At 41.4% G+C, this 19,489-nt stretch overlaps 2 protein-coding genes across 4 annotated transcripts; one reads left to right on the top strand and one right to left on the bottom strand.

The window, feature by feature from the left end:
- Positions 1–463: 463 nt before the first annotated feature.
- becn1 (beclin 1, autophagy related) lies at positions 464–6,698 on the top strand. The gene is made up of 12 exons (XM_030400266.1): positions 464–609; positions 813–945; positions 1,046–1,110; positions 1,961–2,019; positions 2,382–2,472; positions 2,568–2,704; positions 2,828–3,022; positions 3,117–3,263; positions 3,434–3,583; positions 4,266–4,326; positions 4,426–4,568; positions 5,718–6,698. Exons 2-12 carry the CDS (start codon positions 819–821, stop codon positions 5,884–5,886), a joined length of 1,344 nt encoding a protein of 447 aa, XP_030256126.1. The 5' UTR covers positions 464–609; positions 813–818; the 3' UTR covers positions 5,887–6,698.
- Positions 6,699–7,039: 341 nt separating this feature from the next.
- LOC115571150 (serine/threonine-protein kinase tousled-like 2) lies at positions 7,040–19,417 on the bottom strand. 3 transcript variants are annotated; one of them, XM_030400263.1, is made up of 21 exons: positions 18,835–19,417; positions 17,279–17,373; positions 15,837–15,908; positions 14,871–14,943; positions 14,610–14,647; positions 14,331–14,423; positions 12,585–12,692; positions 12,078–12,170; positions 11,537–11,647; positions 11,285–11,421; positions 11,042–11,194; positions 10,739–10,805; positions 10,496–10,593; positions 10,304–10,385; positions 10,093–10,184; positions 9,862–9,951; positions 9,558–9,727; positions 9,323–9,461; positions 9,024–9,135; positions 8,832–8,939; positions 7,040–8,079 (listed from the first exon to the last, which is right to left on the bottom strand). In XM_030400263.1, exons 2-21 carry the CDS (start codon positions 17,369–17,371, stop codon positions 7,903–7,905), a joined length of 2,106 nt encoding a protein of 701 aa, XP_030256123.1. In that variant the 5' UTR covers positions 17,372–17,373; positions 18,835–19,417; the 3' UTR covers positions 7,040–7,902. The 3 variants fall into 3 exon arrangements, with proteins under 3 accessions (XP_030256123.1, XP_030256124.1, XP_030256125.1); XM_030400264.1 differs by lacking the exon at positions 14,331–14,423 and having other exon boundaries at positions 18,835–19,414; XM_030400265.1 differs by lacking the exons at positions 17,279–17,373; positions 18,835–19,417 and adding an exon at positions 16,080–16,226.
- Positions 19,418–19,489: the final 72 nt, after the last annotated feature.

Here is a 19,489-nt window from a genome sequence, read left to right as displayed (position 1 = left end):
TTCAGTTTGTTTGATACTGATAACCAAACAGGGGAATACAAGGTTTGATTTGTCCAGGAATTGTACCCCCATATTATCGAGGTAAATTCAGACATTTGTATGCTGTGTATTAAAATGTGACCTGTCAGATTCGGTGACATCAGAAGATGTACTAAACTATACGCAAAAATATTTTAAAAAGTAAGTAAAATAGAAAGTATTGACCAAAAAATTGTCAGGTGAAGTCAGAAACTACCTGTGTAGTATGGTAACAAAATGATTCCCATCATAATATGTTTCCTTTTTTTTTTTTTTTTTTTTTTTTACAATTTTATTGAACATTTTAAATGTACACAACTACAAGATATACAATAATAATCAGCACATTGGTGACATAAATAATACATAAATCAAGGATAGAACACAAATTGAAAAAATAAATATAAGTTTCCCATGTGACATTCACACTTTATCTGACGTCACATCCGGCGTAAACAACAATACGGAAGTGGGAAGATAAATCCCGAGGAGCAAAAATGGAGCAGTCACGCTAAATATATTGGACGTGATTTCTTACCGTCGTGCGCAAATCAGAATTATTATGCAATAGTTTCAACTTCACAAGCGACAGTGAGTCCGTCTTGTGTTTATAAACAGTCAATGTATGTTAAGATAGCGGTAAAGCTAATGTTAACGAACTGTCTAGCTAGCTATGTAGCTAGCGAGCTAGACTGTGTAGCGTTAACTTCTACTACACTTTGGAAAATACTACTAAACTGTCATTAGTGTTAATAACTTATATAATATCAATGTCTTTACGTATCCTCTTGTAGTTAGCAATGGAGGGCTCCAAGTCGTCGAGCACAACCATGCAGGTCAGCTTCGTGTGTCAGCGGTGCTGTCAGCCGCTCAAACTCGACACATCCTTCAATGTGCTCGACCGGGTCACAATCCACGAACTTATCGGTATGTATGCCTACATGTAAAAGGAGATGTAGTCTGTTGGCCTTTCACACTGCTTCATCACTCATGTTTTGACCCCTGTGTGACCCTCTGTGCTCCTCAGCTCCGTTAGTCACAGTGACCCCCAGTAAACAGGCTGACAGCTCTGAGGTGGAGACAGCACCAGAGGTAGGTACAGCAGAAAACGTGCAGTTTATCTGAAGATGTGACTGTCTGTGCAGGACGCACAAGACACGTACGCTGAATGTGACAGCAAATTACTGGAATTCATATGGCCAATTGTAATGTGCAACAACTGACCGTCAAACCATTATCCTTGTTCACTATAACCAATACATTCCATCTCTTCCTGTATGAGAAACTCTGATCCCTCAGTCCCAAATTTTAGACTGGTGACATAAAAAAAAAAAGTTGCTTCAACTGCATTAAAGGTGCACTATGTAGTTTTGGGGAAAGAATTTGAATCGGAAGTGAAATATCTTCATAGACTGATTTTTTTTTATGCCTAAACAAACTCTGTAAACGGACCAAAACACTGTTTAATACTGTTTGACTTATATATGTGGCAGACCATGCCACCTTTCTGGCTTCAAAACGTGTTCTGGGAACCCCATTTTCCTCTTAAGAACAGCTTGACTAAGAAGACTAAAGAAACCAGGAAATATTTACTATAAGAAGCTGAACCTTTGTTTCCTTAAGAAATTTTGTCAAATGAATAATTGATTATTAAAATAAGTGCAGATAAATGTAAAACTTCACAACTAATCAATTAATTGATTAATTGTCGCAGCTCTAACAAACTGAAATCTTGAGAAGAAATTATAATCAAGCGTTATGATATTTGGGAATATTGGATAATGTAGCTAGTTAGCAAAAGCATATGTAAACACAATTCTGAGGTACTGCATGTTCTAAATAAATCAGCACAAAGGTAGTAATCTGCAAGACTTTAAGAGGACTGTAAGACTAAAACAACAAGCATACTTGAGACTAAGAATGACATTTATTTTCCTTCCAGGAGACATTTGTAGAAAACAAGCAAGATGGAGTGTCAAGAAAGTACATCCCCCCTGCACGGTGAGAGATCAAGTGTTTTTATTCAGGAAATGGAACAGAATACAATTATTCCATCTTGTGAAGTGCTCTTTCTCATTGCACAGGTGAAATCTAGTCTTGATAAAAAACATATAAAATGCCAGTTTACTTTTAAATCAATCAAAGGCACTCTGTAGGATTTGGGCAAAATTAAAATGCCTTTATTTTACATGGCATTATATATAAGCATAGACAATATTTCTCCCTGCGCAGTGAGGCTGTCTCAAGATGGAATAAGCAGTGTACACCTGAAGTATCCAAAGAGCACCTGTATGTGATCAATCTGTCAAATGAGTTATGGTCAATGGACAAAGTTGAGTAAACTGCTGAATCTTTCCCTGCAGGATGATGTCCACAGAGAGCGCCAACAGCTTCACGCTGATCGGAGAAGCATCCGACGGGGGCACAATGGAAAATCTAAGTCGTAGGCTTAAGGTAAAGTCTTTGAACTGTAATGTTCTTATCTGACAGTGTGGTAGCGGCATGACCATACCAAGTGACAATTTTGCCTCTGATCCCACCCCATCCAGGTGACCAGCGACCTTTTTGACATCATGTCAGGCCAGACAGATGTGGACCACCCACTGTGTGAAGAATGTACTGACACCCTGCTGGACCACCTGGACACCCAGCTGAACATCACAGAGAACGAGTGCCAGAATTACAAGTGAGTTGAAATGTGTCAGATTTCAATCAAAAAGATTTACGAGAGACAAAAAATACTGTAGCTTGGTTTGGTTAAAGTCAAATAAAATGAGTATGCGTGTAATAACATATGCTGTATTTTCAGGCAGTGTCTGGAGCTGCTGTCACACCTGCAGGTGGAGGAAGAGGAGACCCTGCTGGCAGAGCTGCAGCAGCTGAAAGAGGAGGAGGAGGCTCTGGTCCAGGAGCTGGAGGCTGTGGAGGACCAGAGGGCTGCTGTGGCCCAGGACCTGACCCAGAGCAGGGTGCATTCTCAGCAGCTGGACACAGAGGAGCTACAGTGAGTGACCCAAGAGTAAAGAGATAATACTGCCGTATACTGAATGAAGCAGCAGCTAACAGCTCCGTTTCTTTCCACTGTTTTGTGCTAAAAGGTACCAAAAAGAGTACAGCGAGTTTAAACGGCAACAGCTGGAGCTCGACGATGAGCTGAAGAGTGTCGACAACCAGATGCGTTACTGCCAGATTCAGCTGGATCGCCTGAAGAAGACCAACGTCTTCAACGCCACATTTCACATTTGGTACAAGCCCATTCTCACAAAGAAATGTTGTTGTGCATTTTAAGAGAAAAATCATTTGTTTTCTGTCAGCCAATCAAGCGTGACTTAGCAACTACTTGATAGAGGCCTCCGGGACATAAAGTAATCAATGCCCTATTGACTGAGTCTCTGAATTGTTTGTTTGTGCTCAGGCACAGCGGCCAGTTCGGTACCATCAACAACTTCCGACTCGGCCGACTCCCGAGCGTCCCGGTGGAGTGGAATGAGATCAACGCAGCCTGGGGGCAGACGGTGCTGCTGCTGCACGCTCTGGCCAACAAGATGGGGCTGCGCTTCCAGAGGTGCACACACACACACACACACACACACACACACACACTGTTGAATCTTTTTAACAATTAATATTAAATCAGAAAAAAATGTATGTCATCTTTAATTTGTATTTTGTGCTCTTACACCTTCTAATAAGTGTGATTTTAAGTCTGTTTATCGGGCTTGTAGTCGTTCCTTTGCTCTTCACCACATCATTTTTTGGTTGTTTACATTCAGTTATTCAGTGCTATTGTATCTTATTACGCTATCTTTATTTGCGTTCTGTTCCTTCTTTTTGTTTGTTTGTTGCTTCATTTTACCCTCATTGCCCAGAATTTACCTCTGCAGTCTCTGGGCAATAGATAACATAATAATAGATACGATCTCTGTTCCGAAAATGAACACTATAGTATAAAAACATATTCAGTATATCATAACATCAACAAGTTTTGACAGTATTCAAACACCACAACAATGACAAACTGATTTGACAAGAGTGCTGGAGCTCTGTATTCTCCCTCTATCTGAAACACTCTCTTCTGACCTTTTAACCATCAAGATCTCAACTCTTATAAAGCACTGAAGGAAAGCAAGAAAACCAAAAAAAAGCATAATAGTTGTCCTTTGAAATCAGCGAAGTTGTAGCTCTCTAATTATTTCTCTCAATTCAAGAGAAAATTAAGTTAACAACATTTTTGCTTCTCTCTACAGATATCGTCTTGTCCCGTATGGGAACCACTCGTACTTGGAGTCCCTGACAGACAAGTCTAAGGTAATACATGCAGTATCCTCACAGCCAGCTCTCCTGTCACCATTTCATCTCCTCAAGGCTCCAATCCTGCCCTTTCTCTGTGTCTCATTGTTTGTCCAGGAGCTTCCTCTCTACTGCTCAGGTGGCCTGAGGTTCTTCTGGGACAATAAATTCGACCACGCCATGGTGGCCTTCCTGGACTGTGTCCAGCAGTTCAAAGAGGAGGTGGAAAAAGGAGACACTGGCTTCTGCCTTCCATATAGGTCAGATACCTGCAGAGCAGCACGATGTGAACATCTGTCCTCTTTCTCAGTAACCAGGGCTACACTGCAGCCATTTAAGATGAAGCTGTAAATATTCATGAAGTTTAAATGCAAATTTTAAACAATTATCTTCCCTCCGTCCCGAGGGGCTGGGGAATTGACTGCCATGATTATGCTATTGAGGCAAATAAAGGACATTTGGGAAAGCTTTGGCTTTATAACCCTTTAAATTATTAAAACATGGCCGCCAGTACAACTTTTACTAATGCACTTGCTGTAATCAGCCTTATAAAGGTTACTGTGCCTTCAACTTTCACCACTGACAGCACAACCTTACTCTTTAAAGTGTCCTACAAAGTTAATGTTGAGTTTCGTATGGCACAATAATATTACGTTTGACTTTGCTGATAGCACGTATGGCCAGTTGAACTGTCTTACACAGTACATACTACAGACCTTAAGGCTTGACATACTAATCATATCAATTCAATTTAATTTTGGTGCAACTGACTCTGGAACAAAATACAGCATATTTAATTATCTAAATGTATCTATTTAATCGTCTACCATAATAGCCACGTTTTATCTCTTGTTTTCACCCCTCAATGATTTATCGAGTATAAATAAAGGTTGGTTGATTGATAATATAAAGGCGTCGGTTAGAGGGATATTCGATCTAGATAGCTGCCATAAAAGTTTGGCCACACTGCTCACTCATGCAGCAGTGTTATTAGTCCTGCAGGGTCTCATGCCCGCTAAGATGTATTGCACAAACAATAAAAAGGGGCTGATGCCGGATCTAACAGAGCTGCAAACCAGATTGAGAGAAAATGAAGAAACCTGAAGGAACAGTTCACTTAAAAAATGAACATTAAGTCATTATCTTCTGTCACAGCCCAGCTCAAAGTCTGTGACAAAGGTGGGAGAACCGACGAGTTGGCAACAAAGAAAAACTTGTTTACTGTGAGCATAAATCAACCAACGTGACAAAAGCTCAATCAAACGGAATAAAAAACTGCTGGTCGGGCAGAGGGTGTTGACACGTACAACATATTCCTACTATCTATATGAAGTGCCAGATGAAAATATTGACACCAGTACATCCACAAGGCCTTATATACCAACTGTAATCAATGTTTTATTCCACAGGATGGACGTGGAGAAGGGCAAGATCGAGGACACGGGCGGCAGCGGCGGTTCCTACTCCATCAAAACCCAGTTCAACTCTGAGGAGCAGTGGACCAAGGCCCTCAAGTTCATGCTCACCAACCTGAAGTGGGGACTCGCCTGGGTCACCTCACAGTTCTACAACAGATAAACCCCACCGGACGATTGTTGTATTGAGTTCCACAAAGTCATTCGCCCCTCCGATAAATGGATTTTCGGACTCTCGGCCAAAGGAAAAATAAATGGTTCTGTCGACACCATTTTCAAAGTGTTTTTTAGGATTACCAGTACGAAACAAAAAAAGAGAAGCATGGAGCGAGTCTAGATCTTCAGTGCAGATTGTGTGTTTTAACATGTTACATCATAGAGGGGGCAGTTTGTTTCTGTTTTGCTGCAAAGTGGAAATTATCAGTTGTGGGCCCAGAAGCACTGAAGGCGGGCGCAGGTTGACGTCAGAGCCAGCAGGATAAGATATCCACGCGCATCTTTAAGCTCCTTTTTATCGTCTGCTTCGCTAATTAATATCTGGCTTCTTTTCTGAAGAGCTGACATCGCATTAAGACAATTTCACGTGTCCTCAGACTAGAATGTAACTTGAAAGAAATCTTTCGCCAAATTCACTTCTAACCACTTTATGAAGTTCAAGGTGTCCTTGCTGTCCCGTTGCACTGCACCTTTTGAAATCACTGTGAGAGAAAGTTTTTTTTTTCTGTCCCAGTTAACAAAGCTGTAAGAGTATGTCATAGTCGAGTTCAATAGGGTTTTTAATAGTCTCACGATTTAGTACACAACAGGAGTGTGTCAGTATTTCTGCAGTCATCACATTTGCCACTTACTTTACAGGTAAACCGTTGTATTTAGATGCACTGACAGCTTCTTTAAGTTCACACTCTGCACCATCATATGAATTCTGTTTTAAATAATGGATATTTTTAATAAACATTTCATGCTGTGAAAAAACAATGTCTGATGTGGATACTGATTGTAAACATTGCAACACATTAATGATGAGTTCACCCCAAAAATGTAAATTCAGTTATTATCTGCCCACCTCTTTACTGATGGAAAGTCAGGTGAATTTCAGGAGCTTCGTGCCAAACAACGTCAGAGAATTTTCACTTTTGGGTGAACTTGTCCTTTAATGCACCGTTTCATTTCGATGTTACCCGTCTCCAACACACCTGACTCAAATGATGAGATTGTCATCAGGCTCCACCAAAGGCCTAACAACTACCCATGCCTGCTTTTACAATGAATCTATACTAGCTACCCTCTGATTTTCCCAAATCAAAACAAACAACATGTTAAACAAATGTAATTTTTAATGATTTCATAATTATTTCAGTTCAATTTTTAACTCTCATCACAACACTCACTCATAGTCAGCCCCCCTGTAAGGTTCACAAAAACATTAGAGGGGGTACATTTCTTGGAAAAATATGGACTTAACAATTAAAATAATAAGCTGACTTCCAGTTATCCAGAAAATATTTAAAATAGGTCAAAACCAGTTACTCTTTCCCAGAATCAGCCCTCTTCTGTGTCATCTTCTGAACCTCCACGTCAACAAGGCAGGCCTTGAACTTTGGTCATCAGTCATTCCTTATTACTTATAGGAGCCCTTCCTTAAAGTCCCAGGTTCAAACCTATAGGGATACATATGTGAAAATGACCACTGTGGTTCTGAAAAATAGTTTAATAGATGATACATTTCAAGCTGGATGCGATGACATTTTCATTAATGCTTCTTCTAAACCGTCCACAGAGCACAGGCAAGGTGATCTTCCACAGGTGGCATATCTCTCCACCTGTCAGTTGTGCAATTTTCGGGTGCTTTTACTATTAATCATGTAGAAAGCCCCTTTTTGAAATGAGCCAAAGTTTGTTGTGTTAGTGCATGCATATGGGCAGATCTTTGGGTTCTACAGAGCCCACAGCCAGAGAACGGCCCTTTATGTTTTACCACTCGAACGATGGTGGTGGGCGCTACTACATCCCCACATCATCCATCATTTTGGTTCCATTCACACTCTTAGTTATCCCTATATCCCATCATGCTCTCTGCTCTTGAGAGAGAGCAAAGGAGGAGTTTCATCAAGTGTGAAACGTCTCCGCGTGGCTTTGTCCTCACTGGGGGATTTCTCTTTTAGGAGTCTTTCGGCTCACTTCAGTCGGAGGCACTGCTGCTGTAGCAGCTGGAGGTGGAGGGGAGAGGAGGTGCCATGGGTGTGCTGTTGCTGCCCAGGGCTTTACGGATATGGGGCATTAGGAAGGGGTCGTTAGCCAGCTGCAGCACATCCACACGGTCCTCCTTGTGATAAGCCAGGCAACGTCGAATGAAGGCCTATGGAAGGAAAGAGGAGACTCATTATTCCCAAACCAACCATCACATCTTTCTTTCTGCTGATACCGTTTTTTCTTCACACTTTTTGCATAATAAAATGTCATATCTTTGGGCTCATTACAAGTGAGACAAATTCCTTCCAAAAGCCAAAAATATTTAAGGGACAGTTCACCCCCCAATCAAATATACATGTTCTTCCTCTTACCTTTAGTGCTATTTACCCATCTAGATGGTTTTGGTCCGAGTTGCCGAGTTTTTGAATTTAGGCCGAAGTTTTCATGTAGGAACTATTTTCTTTGAATGTCACCGTGCTAAAAGAGGCGTGCATCTACTCATATTCACATCCAGTAGTGTCATGAGCACAAACCTCTTGTGGGAGACATGGCTGTTGAGTTTTTCAAATTGAATTTTATGGCACCTAGAGCACAACAAGCTGAGTGCCATCATTGATTATATTCAAGAGCAGGCAAACAATGACATGTACTCCAAAACTCGGCAACTCGCACTGGGGTGAACTTTCCCTTTAAATCTAAACCGCCCATAGGTTTACAATCAAGAAGGATCCTTTACTGTTGTGTTCAAGCCCAACAACCTGTTTGTGCAGGAATTATATCACATTCAGAGCTAGATGTTTAAACTCATCGGGCCTTTAATCAAAATCTGAAGGAAACTGGATGAGAGATGTCTATAAGAAAGTTTGTTGGGAACAGAGTAGTGAGTTTATAGCTGTTTAAGAGAAGTGATTACACCACCTTTGCTTCTGTAGTGACCACAGGTTTGGGGGGAAACTGCACCTCAGTGGCTTTTAATATGGTGTTTTCTTGAAGGATATCCTGCTGGGACTGGTTATGACCGAACGGCTGGAAGTGGACAAACAAAGAGAGTCGGTTAACAGACTGATTATGCAAATTTTTTCAGATATAACAACAAAGTTCAGCGGTTACCTTGCGTCCATATAAGCACTGGTAGAAGATGACTCCTACTGACCAAACATCCACCTTGTTGGATATTTTGGGGGGCTCTTTGCCCACCACAAAGCACTCAGGAGGCAGGTACCTGTAAGCCACATGATCACAACCTAAGATTTAAATGAGTTTCCCTCAAATTCCCCCTGCACTGTACACAATTTTCTGAATATAGCAGGGATGCGATTCCTATCAAAAGTCAACACCCCCGCCACAAATGTGTGAAGCCATAGGTGTTGCTTGGTTAAATGTGTCTGTGAAAATGTGTTTCTGTGTACCAGTAGGTCCCCGCTCCCTGTGAGGTCAGCTCGATGCCATCTGCAGAGCTGTAGCTGTCATCATCCATGATCTTGGACAGGCCAAAGTCAGTGATCCTTATCTCTCCACAGGCTGTGCCGTTAACCAACAAGATGTTTCCTACCAGAGACATTTTTCAGAGGTACCAAGTTCAGTAAAGTAGTTCCCTTTTCACACACTGAGGGGGATTACAAAATGTTAAAACTGTAAGAATACCGGGCTTGAGGTCGTAGTGGATGATGGGCGGCCGAATCTGGTTGAGGTACTTGAGGGCGTTGACGATCTGCATGACGATAGAGCGGCCCTCCTTCTCGCTCATTAGCTTATTCTGCTTCAAGTAGAAGTCCAGATCATTGCCTTCACAGTACTCCAGCACTGTGCAGAACCTGCCACGGGAAGCGCAGTACATCATTGTTTGTACATTGTTACTGGAAAAATATACAATGTTTTGCCCTTAATTACATTTATTATAGTTGTAATGGTTCACCTTTATAAGCTTTATGCAGAATGATTCACTTACGAGTCTGTGTCGATTGAGAAATAGTCGTAGAGTTTGACTATCCTCGGGTGGTCAAGTTCTTTGTGGATTCTGTACTCTCTACAGGCGTGTCTGAGGAGACATCAACAATCACACATTCAGATAGTTTCAGCTGGAAATTTCATTATAAGGTGAAAACAGTTCCATTAATTATAACAAGAAGACTTTTTGCAGCAGGCACAGTAAAAAAAATGAAAACAGTTCAAGACTCACTTGTGGTAGTTTTGCTTCTTCTCCTCCCTCCAGTTCTTGTTGAGTTGATGGATTTTAATGGCCACATACCTTTGCTCCGTCAAATCAAAAGCCTGCAAAAGAAAAACATCAACACACAAACCAGGTAAGTGAAGGGCCCTTGCTGCATGTTTTTCAGAAAGACCCAGCACACTTTAAAGATAATGAAGTGGTACTTCAAGTCGATGCTTACCTTGAAAACTTCACTAAAGCCGCCTCTTCCAAGTAAATATAATAGCAGATATCGGTCGTTCAGTGTAGGGTGGTCTTTAAATCTAAAGAAGAAGAATTTCTTGAATTACGTGGCTTATTTGTGAATATTTTTTTAAGTTTAAAATACACAACAGAACACGTGTAAGGTATATTACATTGAGATGATACTTACTGCGAGTTGTCCTCGTTATGGATTCTCTTCAGCTCCCGAATGTGCAGGTTTCTTACTCGCTCCAAGTGCTCAAGCTCTGACTGGATCTCTGCTTCTTCCTACACACAAACATCAATCTATTATCTACCTCAAATCTTAATAAACAGGAACAACACTAGAACTAGGTCTCTAGGTAACTAGGTAGTAGCACGTTTCAAAGTAAGAGAAACGAGGAAGAAGGTGCTTTAAGAAGAGAATTGGTACCTTTTTTAGATGACCGATTCGAAGTTTGAAAATCTCCTCTTGCTCATGATATTCTGCTAATGACAACCTGTGTTGGACAAATGAGCAACAGTTCTCAATTTACAACAATACAGTATAACCAGAAAAAAATGTAGTGAGCTACACACTTAATAAATATTAGATAACATGCTAAAATGACAGGAACAAGGTGACAAAGACTCTTTATGAAAGAAGTCAAAAACCCCAATATCACCTGAAAAATCTATCAGCAGTTAAGAAATGACTGAGTGTGTGAAGTAATTGAGCCATTGTTTATAATCTTACGCTTCATTCTCCTGGCCATTGTTCCGGCTCTTGCGTCTGTTCTGTTCGAGGCTGGGTGGAGGCGTCTGGGCCATGGAGGGAGGTTTCCGCTTCCCTAGCAGCTTCCGCTGCCTCTCAATGTCCTCCCGCTGTGAGTTGACTCGCTCTTGCTGCCTAGAACATGTGAGAACGATCTATTGTCGGCATTCTCATATACAGAACAGACAAAATGCAATATGTGTTTGTGCCTATATGCGCCCTCACTTGATGAGGTTCTGGAAGGCGTATCCGTCTGTCCACTGCTCGGTGAAGGAGGCTCCGTGCCGGACGGTGGTAAAGTGGCCCAGACGCAGGCGGTCCTGCATGCTCTTGTCCCTGCAGGCCATCTTCTCCTGCTTCGACTAGGAAAAAAGAGGAATTGACACACAAAACAGCTCAACTTTAACACTAAGGGGACTAAATCAGCCATAATCAAACCACTCAACAAGTCACGTGCTCAACTGTATGTACACACACCTTCTCGATGAGCAGCTTCTTGCTCATGGTCACACACTTGTTAAGCCGCTCTTTGAAGCGCTCCAGCATCTTCTGCTGCTCGTCCAACTGCCGCCTCAAGTCACAATTTGCCTGCCGAAACATACATCACCACTTTGACGTCTAATACTTATTACAAGAAGGATTCCAGGCGGACATGATGCAACAAGTATCAGTGTGTCAGCATGGTTTCCTGGCATTCACACCAAAAGTAAATTAAACAACAATGGCGTTTGAAAGTTAATGAGCACATAATTCATGACGAGCTGCCACCAGCCTGGAGCAGCTTAATTACTGCAGTTGTCTTGACAAGTGGGAGGACATTTGTCTCATTTGTGAAGGGATTATTAGACATTTGTGAATAGGCCTTACATCAACATTTATGTGACATCACTCATCGATTTGTAAAAATGTTGTCAGAAATAATAACTTGTTTCCACTTTCCAACCGTACTCTGAAGTTCTCTCAGATGTTTCAGACGTCCCAAAGTACGTTTTATTGAGCCATTTTTGAGAAATCTTACCCTCAGCAGGTCGTCTATCCTGCCCTCTTTCTTCTCAAGGTCAGAGTTCTTGTTTTTCTCCAGGGCCGTCAGTTTCAGCAGTGTCAGTTCCGACTGAGGAACGAGGGCAAACATAATGCAGACACCCCTCGGGCCAGTCAGTAACAAAACTCACCATCGCTTTAAAAAGGTATCAGAATCAGTCGTTTGTGTCTTGGATTTTAGATGTGAATTTAAAATGTTGACCTTTAACTAGCCCAATTAGTGTTATTTGCAATGATAGCTGATGAACTGCGGTGTGGGTGGCAGGGCCTTTCACAGTCTGACCTTTAATTCAAGCACCCACATCTTGGCCAACTAGCAGCTATTTTATTTTTTATTTTTTTTAAACAGCACAACAAAGTGCAAAGTTTTGTCTTCAATAAAAGTTTGGACAGAACTGAACTTACGGTGGCTGAGGTAACACTTTTTCTAACCAGGAAAGGTTGGTGTAAAGTGGAGTTGCAGGTAGGTCTGTTAGTGAGTCACCTGGATGGCTTTGTGTGAGCAGGACTGCATTAGGGCCGCCTTAACGGAGCTGCAAGATGACGAGTCTGTGTGGGCTGAGCCTGTGGACGAAGGACTGCCGTGCTGAAACTGAGAGACAGGAGAAGAGAAGGGCAGAAAGACACCGGAGCCAAAATATTATGAATGTGTTATACAGACAGTGTAGAGAGATTATAAAATGGGTGAGAGGGATAAAAACAAGAGGAAGAAAACGCAGCCATCATGGGGGAACTAATTGAAATTGTGAATTTGAGCTGCATTCCAGTTAAATTTAAAAGAGATTAAGAAATATTAGCAATTCAAACAAATTGTATTAAATAGTTAATATTTCCAGAAACATTTCAGGACAACAACAAAAACAAATGACATGACCCGAGAGATTTAGAAATGGCGGGCAATTACAAGGTGCTGTAAAATCTCTCCTTTTTAGTGAGTATCTTGTATACTGTTGTCAGCAGGTTAACAGGAAATAGTGTTTTTGAAATAAATGTGTCCATATAGCTTTCACAATACAGGTCTGTCATAAACCAAAATCAACCCTGCTGTTTCCCAGTAGAGGTCCTGAGAAACTACTGCACATACACAGGGCTTCTTTCAGACACACAAACACACAGACATCTCATTCACTTCAATGGAGGGTTCAACTGAAACCGTATATCTGTCTCGTTAGTAGCTAAAGCAAAATATCACCACAAAGCCAGCTTGTTGCTGCTTTTGGTCTGGGAGCCCAGTAACGCTGGTAAAACAAAGTCTTATTCACAAAGACAGTTCTGAAAGACATACATTTCAATGAATTAAGAGTTAAGAGTCCCATCTAGTCCTGAAGTCAGAGGTATTGATCAACAACCCTGCACACCTCCCACACATATTGTACAATCCATTTGTGTCGTGGGGACACCAGAGGTTGCTCATCATACCTTTTACTTGAGCTCTGCTGCTGTAGGAAGCGGTTTACATGCTGATTCTAAATACACAACACTGTCATCAACAACCACAATGAATCTAAAACTGCAGCCAGAAATTTCACATGTAGACATGGTCTTCCTGTTTTACATACCAACTCATTGCGTTACGACAACATTAGCCACAGCTTCTCTGGCCAATTGTTAAATTCTATCCTGCACTAGATCCATCCAGTTTATATTTATATATTTATATATTTATTTATATATATATTTATATATTTATTTATATATTTATATATATATATATATATATATATATATATATATATATATATATATATATATATATATATATATATATATATATATATATATATATATATATATATATATATATATATATATATATATATATATATATATCACACGTTCAGCTGTTCTGCCAGAAATAAAACTAACAAACACTGTCACTTGCTCCATTTTATTCTTGTTCCAATTTCCATTAAAAGGAAAACATTTGTTTTGGATAAATCTTATAAACTCAGTTGAAGGAATGTTTTGTTAGTTCCACTAGTCAAATGGATCCAGACAAACCCCAGACATTAAATAAAGAAAGAAAATAAATTGTAGCAATACATAGTCCCACCAAGCCTTTCCAATTAAGAGGAAATTGATGCTAAAGGAAAACAGACAAAGACCCACATATGCAACAGATGGATTTGACTGTGGCTAAAGATTAAACAGCTGGTAAACCAACAGTGAAACAACTGAGGAAAGAGAGACAAAGCGGGGGAGAGCTATGGAGATGGATGCTGGTGCTCACCAGAGGATTAGACAGTGAGTGCTGTGGAGAGGAGCGCACCAGCATGGGGATGCCCCGGGCAGGACTGGTGCCAGAGCCACTGCTACCAGCAAACTGGCCACAGGGCAAGTTGACAAGAGTGTATAAACAAAGACAGAAAAGAAAGAAGACAGAGCTGTTATTTAGGAGGAATTTGATGAAGGACCATACCAGCACAGTTGGAACGTGAGGGTGAGGACATCACACTAAAGTTTGAGAGTGAGAGTGGCTAGAATGCAAAAGTCTGTCATTTGTACTCACCTCAAAATAATCACTTATTTTGTGCCCTCTTCCTTTTCCTACAAAAACAGGACAAGAAGTATATAAGATATAAGAACTAAGGAAACCCACTTAACTGATTCTTCACTTTGTTCTGAAACATGTGCATTTAATGTAACAAAAGAATAGCTAACACAAAATGCCATCATGTATATTAAATGCACTCCAAATTGCACTTTAATTTAGAACCGAAAGGAGAGCAGTGACTAAAGTGAAACCCAGAACAGTTGAGCTTGGATTTACCCTGACTGTTGCTGTCATAGATGTCTCCTTTTCTCTTCCTGCTTCTCTGGTCGCTGGCCTTTTTCTCTGGTGTCTAACATGAACAGAAAACAAGCACAGATTAGATTTAAATTTGACTCCATCAAACTTATTTCATTTACCACATTAACATAATGGCAGAGAGGAAACGTTTTGACAACAGCGTAATCCGATTAATGGCAGCTTCTTTTATGTGTTCAGTATTTTTCTACAATAAACGCTACAAGCCAAGTGACCCTTTCAAAGTGTGTTTTCAGGTTCTATCAAATTTCTTTCCTTGTTGTTCCAACTCTTCTAAAATTGTGATAGAGGTAACATATTCTATTCCTCCTTTTGCCGAGAGTCCTTTACATCCACCCATGTTAATACCTGGACCCTAGTTTGAAAACCACTCCACCAGTCGGTGGGAACATGAATTAGATGAATGAATGAATGAAGAGTTAGCATGCACCACTGTACACCAATTACTTAGCCACCAGTTGTGCTTGAGAAAAGGATCCTGCGACACCAACTGTCCTTCTGGTACAAGGGGGAAATGCTCTGACTTGTTTGCATGTCTTTAAACTAATCACAATTGTCTTGGTGGCATTTAACCCAGGATGCATCATCATTGCCCTTGCAAAATAGTGTTGTGTCTGCATCCCCGCAAATACAGGTAAAAGCTGCTTGTTCGTGTTTGTTAGTGTTGGAGTCACTTGCCATTTTCAGCATGTAGGTAAACAGCTTGAAGGGTGTCATTGTTTCACGTAAAGATGGGGATTTTGAACATAATACAAGCAAACAGTGGAAGGAAAGGGGGTGAAAAGGCGACTGGTGACAGGCTTTATACCACCGGTCTACATCCGGTAAGTCAGACTTCTTGACCACTTGTCAAATAATCAATAGGGATGCCACTGAAGGTCAGAAAGTGTAGCCTTATTATTTTGTTCGACTCTTTCTAGGACTAACCTCCAGTTCCTTGTCACTGAGTGATCCCGCGCTGCACAGTGACTGGTTGGAAGATTCACTGTTGGCTGAACTCTGGAGAAAAAAAATTTGATAAATTAGTCATGTGCTTCTCTTCCAAGTAGAACAGGAAATTTGACATGTAAAATATTTACATGACAATTTCTAGCAAAAACATAGATAGATTTCCACATTCATTCACATCTGACAAAGGATACTTATTGGCTTTCACCTTTAATAACCCACCTTTGTGGTAGCGTTTTTCTTTCTTCCTGTCACTAAGATTAAAATTCTAGGCAAGGACGCTTCAGTGGAAGTATAATACACATCCACTTGTAAATCTGCAAATCTTCAGTTCCCATCCACTTGGTAGAATCCCTCGTTGTCATTCATATTATTCATGGCCAGCTGCACAGCCTGATGAGGCTAAGACGAAACAGCAGGCTAATTGGAGCAGGAGGCTAATGCTTTTAAGGCCTGCTGGTTTTCTACTGCTCAAGGTCAAACATACAGCCAAGAAATGTTTAAATTTTACTCTTAACAACTACACAACACATGTTCCTCATAATGTCTTCAGTGGCACCTTAAATCTGGCCTCAAATCATTTGCAATCTAATACCAGAGTGAGCAGGCCTCGCAATTCATTTCAGACCACACCATAGGCCGGCGCATGAATGAGAGTGATTGCCTTCTCAGGGGTTGCCATTTTCTCAAATGCACACCCGCACACAGCAATACCCAGTTCAACAGCAGGGTTGCAGCATAGCACGCAGCCTCTGCTGTGAGCTTGAGCTGTGATGCCATTTCTGTGTCACTAGGCTCCACTGAAACAAAGAGCTGCTGGCCGGCTCCCATGTCAGCCAGGACAGAGCTGGTCTTGTTTTAGCTTTAGCTCAGGGAGGCAGGATCATTCCGCTGAGAAAAGCCCTGAACACAGAGCATCAGTCAATACTGGAAATAGAGAAGACTTCCAAGCTTCACTAAACTGAAGGACTAACGTGAGGGAGCTGACCGACTGCTCATGTTTGCGTTCACACACAAACGGCAGAGGGGGTTGTGGGATGTTTGCCTACAGGAAAACTGGGAGCCAATCTTTTGCATCTCAAAAAAAAAAGGAATCCTCAGCTAGTTTTCCAAAAAATATTTCTCAAGAACAAAATACAAGTAAACTCTAAATACATCATGAAGTGTAACATCTGCACAAACAATCTCTACTTGGGTTGCAGCAATATACCAATTCAAGGTAACTGTCAGTGGTAAAAAAGTTGACGATTATCATACTGTGTACATTTGCTTATCTATGGTATTGAATTCTACTGTATGATTAATAATAAAACATGTTTCAAGTTTAGCGAAAATCTCATATCACTGCAGCCCTAGTGTACCCTTAGTAGTTGGTGACTGTCATCAACAACACATCCATTAATATACTGAGAGATGCCAACCTTGGTCACACCCACTCCAGTGAAGCGAGCCTCGAGCAGTTCCTGCCTGCGTGGGTCCAGGCCTAAAGCCTGGCTATGAAGTCCTTCCATCATGCCTGAACAGGAGATAGGAACAGTGAATGAAGCTGGTTTGGTTATTGTTGTACAAGAGAAGACTGACACACGTGAGCGGGACGGCAGAAGCACATTAGCTACCAATACCATGCATGTAAAATATGAATTGGGTCCAGCTACATCTTCTTCCTATGTTCTTCAATATTTCATATGTTTAACGTTGTACCTCGTGTGTCATTGTAAGAGTGGAAGGCAAACGAAACCCCTTTGAATTCCTAATAATCCTGAGGTTTGACCAGCAAAATCTGACGCCTTTAACACAGCTGCGTGGGAGCCTAATGTTGGATCAGTAAATTTGACAACCCACTGTCCAAACCTGACACCAAGTATACTCGGTTTGCTAGGTTGCTGCCCTTTCCAAAGAAAACCACTTCAATTAAAAAACAGTTTCAATCTCATTCATTAGAAGAAAGCCAACAGGAAAGCTTTTGTCTTTTAATCGGTCGTAGAGAAATCCCCCTGCCTGCGTTGCCTCTGAGCTGACAGGAGAAATGGGCACCCAGCATGATTTTGCATCTTTGCAGGATACGTTTTGTGATCTACTTGCACTGATAGAGAAAGGGGGGGATTCTATAAGACTTTGGTGCATATGTAGGCCATTGATGTCTATTCTTAATTGCACCAGTTAACTAAACTTAAGCTGCTGGTGCTGAAGTGCTATGCAAAGCAGATCATAGAAGCAAGTGAATCCGAATCTGGACATTACTCGTAAGGGATGCCCCACTGTCATTGCATTACTAATTTAAGTCAGAGAGACATTTAGGCGGATGTACCGAGAATAATCCCTAATCAAATAAATGGTTATCATAACCATCTGAAAGGGCAGGGCACCACTTCCTTTGGCCATTGGGAACTCCTACCAAACAGGGTGCCTGTCAGCTAAAGCAATGATTCACGGTGATGACAGTCACTCTAAAACAAACATATAAACAAGCAAAAATCGATAACGGATATTTCAGTTTTACCAAGGCAGTAACGTCAATCATTTTGCCCAACAAGCCTGTCAGAACATTGCTGACCCACCTCATAAGAATATGTAAGTCAGCTTCAACTCAACCGTAATATCAATCCATACTCAACTTTATTTAAGTTAAACACATTTTGCAGCTAAGCATCATTTCTTGACAGTTCGTGAAACAACCGTTACGATGCTGACTGACAAGGTGTTGACTAATGGCAAGCCCGGCTAATGCTAATTAGCTTTAGCAGATGCTAATATGCTTGTCAAAATCTTGCGAACATTTTAAGGAAGAAAAGTGAAATGCTGTCATGAATTGCCAAGTTATTACGTATCATTCACAGCATGAGTTTAAGCAGTGTTACTAGTTTATAGGCTGTTACTGGTGACTGGGTAACGTTAACAAGCTAACGCTACTAGCTAGCGTCAAGTTATCTAGCATTCCCAGCTGGCTAACGGTACCACTGGCTGCGGTCGGACTCACCTGGAGAACCTTTCGCAGTTATCACAGTCACTCACACTCCTAGAAAAGGGTGTTGTCCGTCCATCCAGAGACAGCGAACTCCTTAACGACTCCCGGTCGCACACACCTCAAATATAGTCGATTGAATCAAGTTATCCATTCACAAGTTATTTCAAATGCAAGGAAGACATTTGTTAGCTTAGCTAATGCTAGCTAAGGAGAGCGGTGCGGCTGGCTCCTGCCGGTGTCATCCGGACAGGAGGCCCTGATCCTCGGGGTTTCCTCGTCCGTCTTGGTGCCCCTGCACGGGCACAAACCTGGAGCTGTCAATGCACTGAAGCCTCTTTTACAAGTGTTGTCACATTTCTGCTTCACTCGGTCTTTTCTATTGTCATTATCGAGCGGTGTAACCTTTTACACCGCCAGGAGAAGTTCAGCCACCTTGTTAGAGTCCATTCTGTTACTGTTAATAAGAGATCATTACCCCCTGCAGCAAGGCCGCACAGGGCTCCAGGGAGAGCTTTATGTGATGCTTCCCATGCGCTTGTTTAACAGATAATGAAAGCTCCTCAGGTCAGAGCCACCCCAGACAGGCAGGGTACTGTAGGAGCTGGAGCCTGGCAGGGCCCCAGACCTCCAGGGGCTCCACAAGTCACAGGTCCATTGTGTGCCAGCT

Source organism: Sparus aurata, chromosome 20, assembly GCF_900880675.1.
Source record: "Sparus aurata chromosome 20, fSpaAur1.1, whole genome shotgun sequence".
NCBI lineage: Eukaryota > Metazoa > Chordata > Actinopteri > Spariformes > Sparidae > Sparus > Sparus aurata.
The sequence above is the reverse complement of the archived record's forward strand: the minus strand, read 5'-3'. Positions and strand labels throughout refer to the sequence as shown.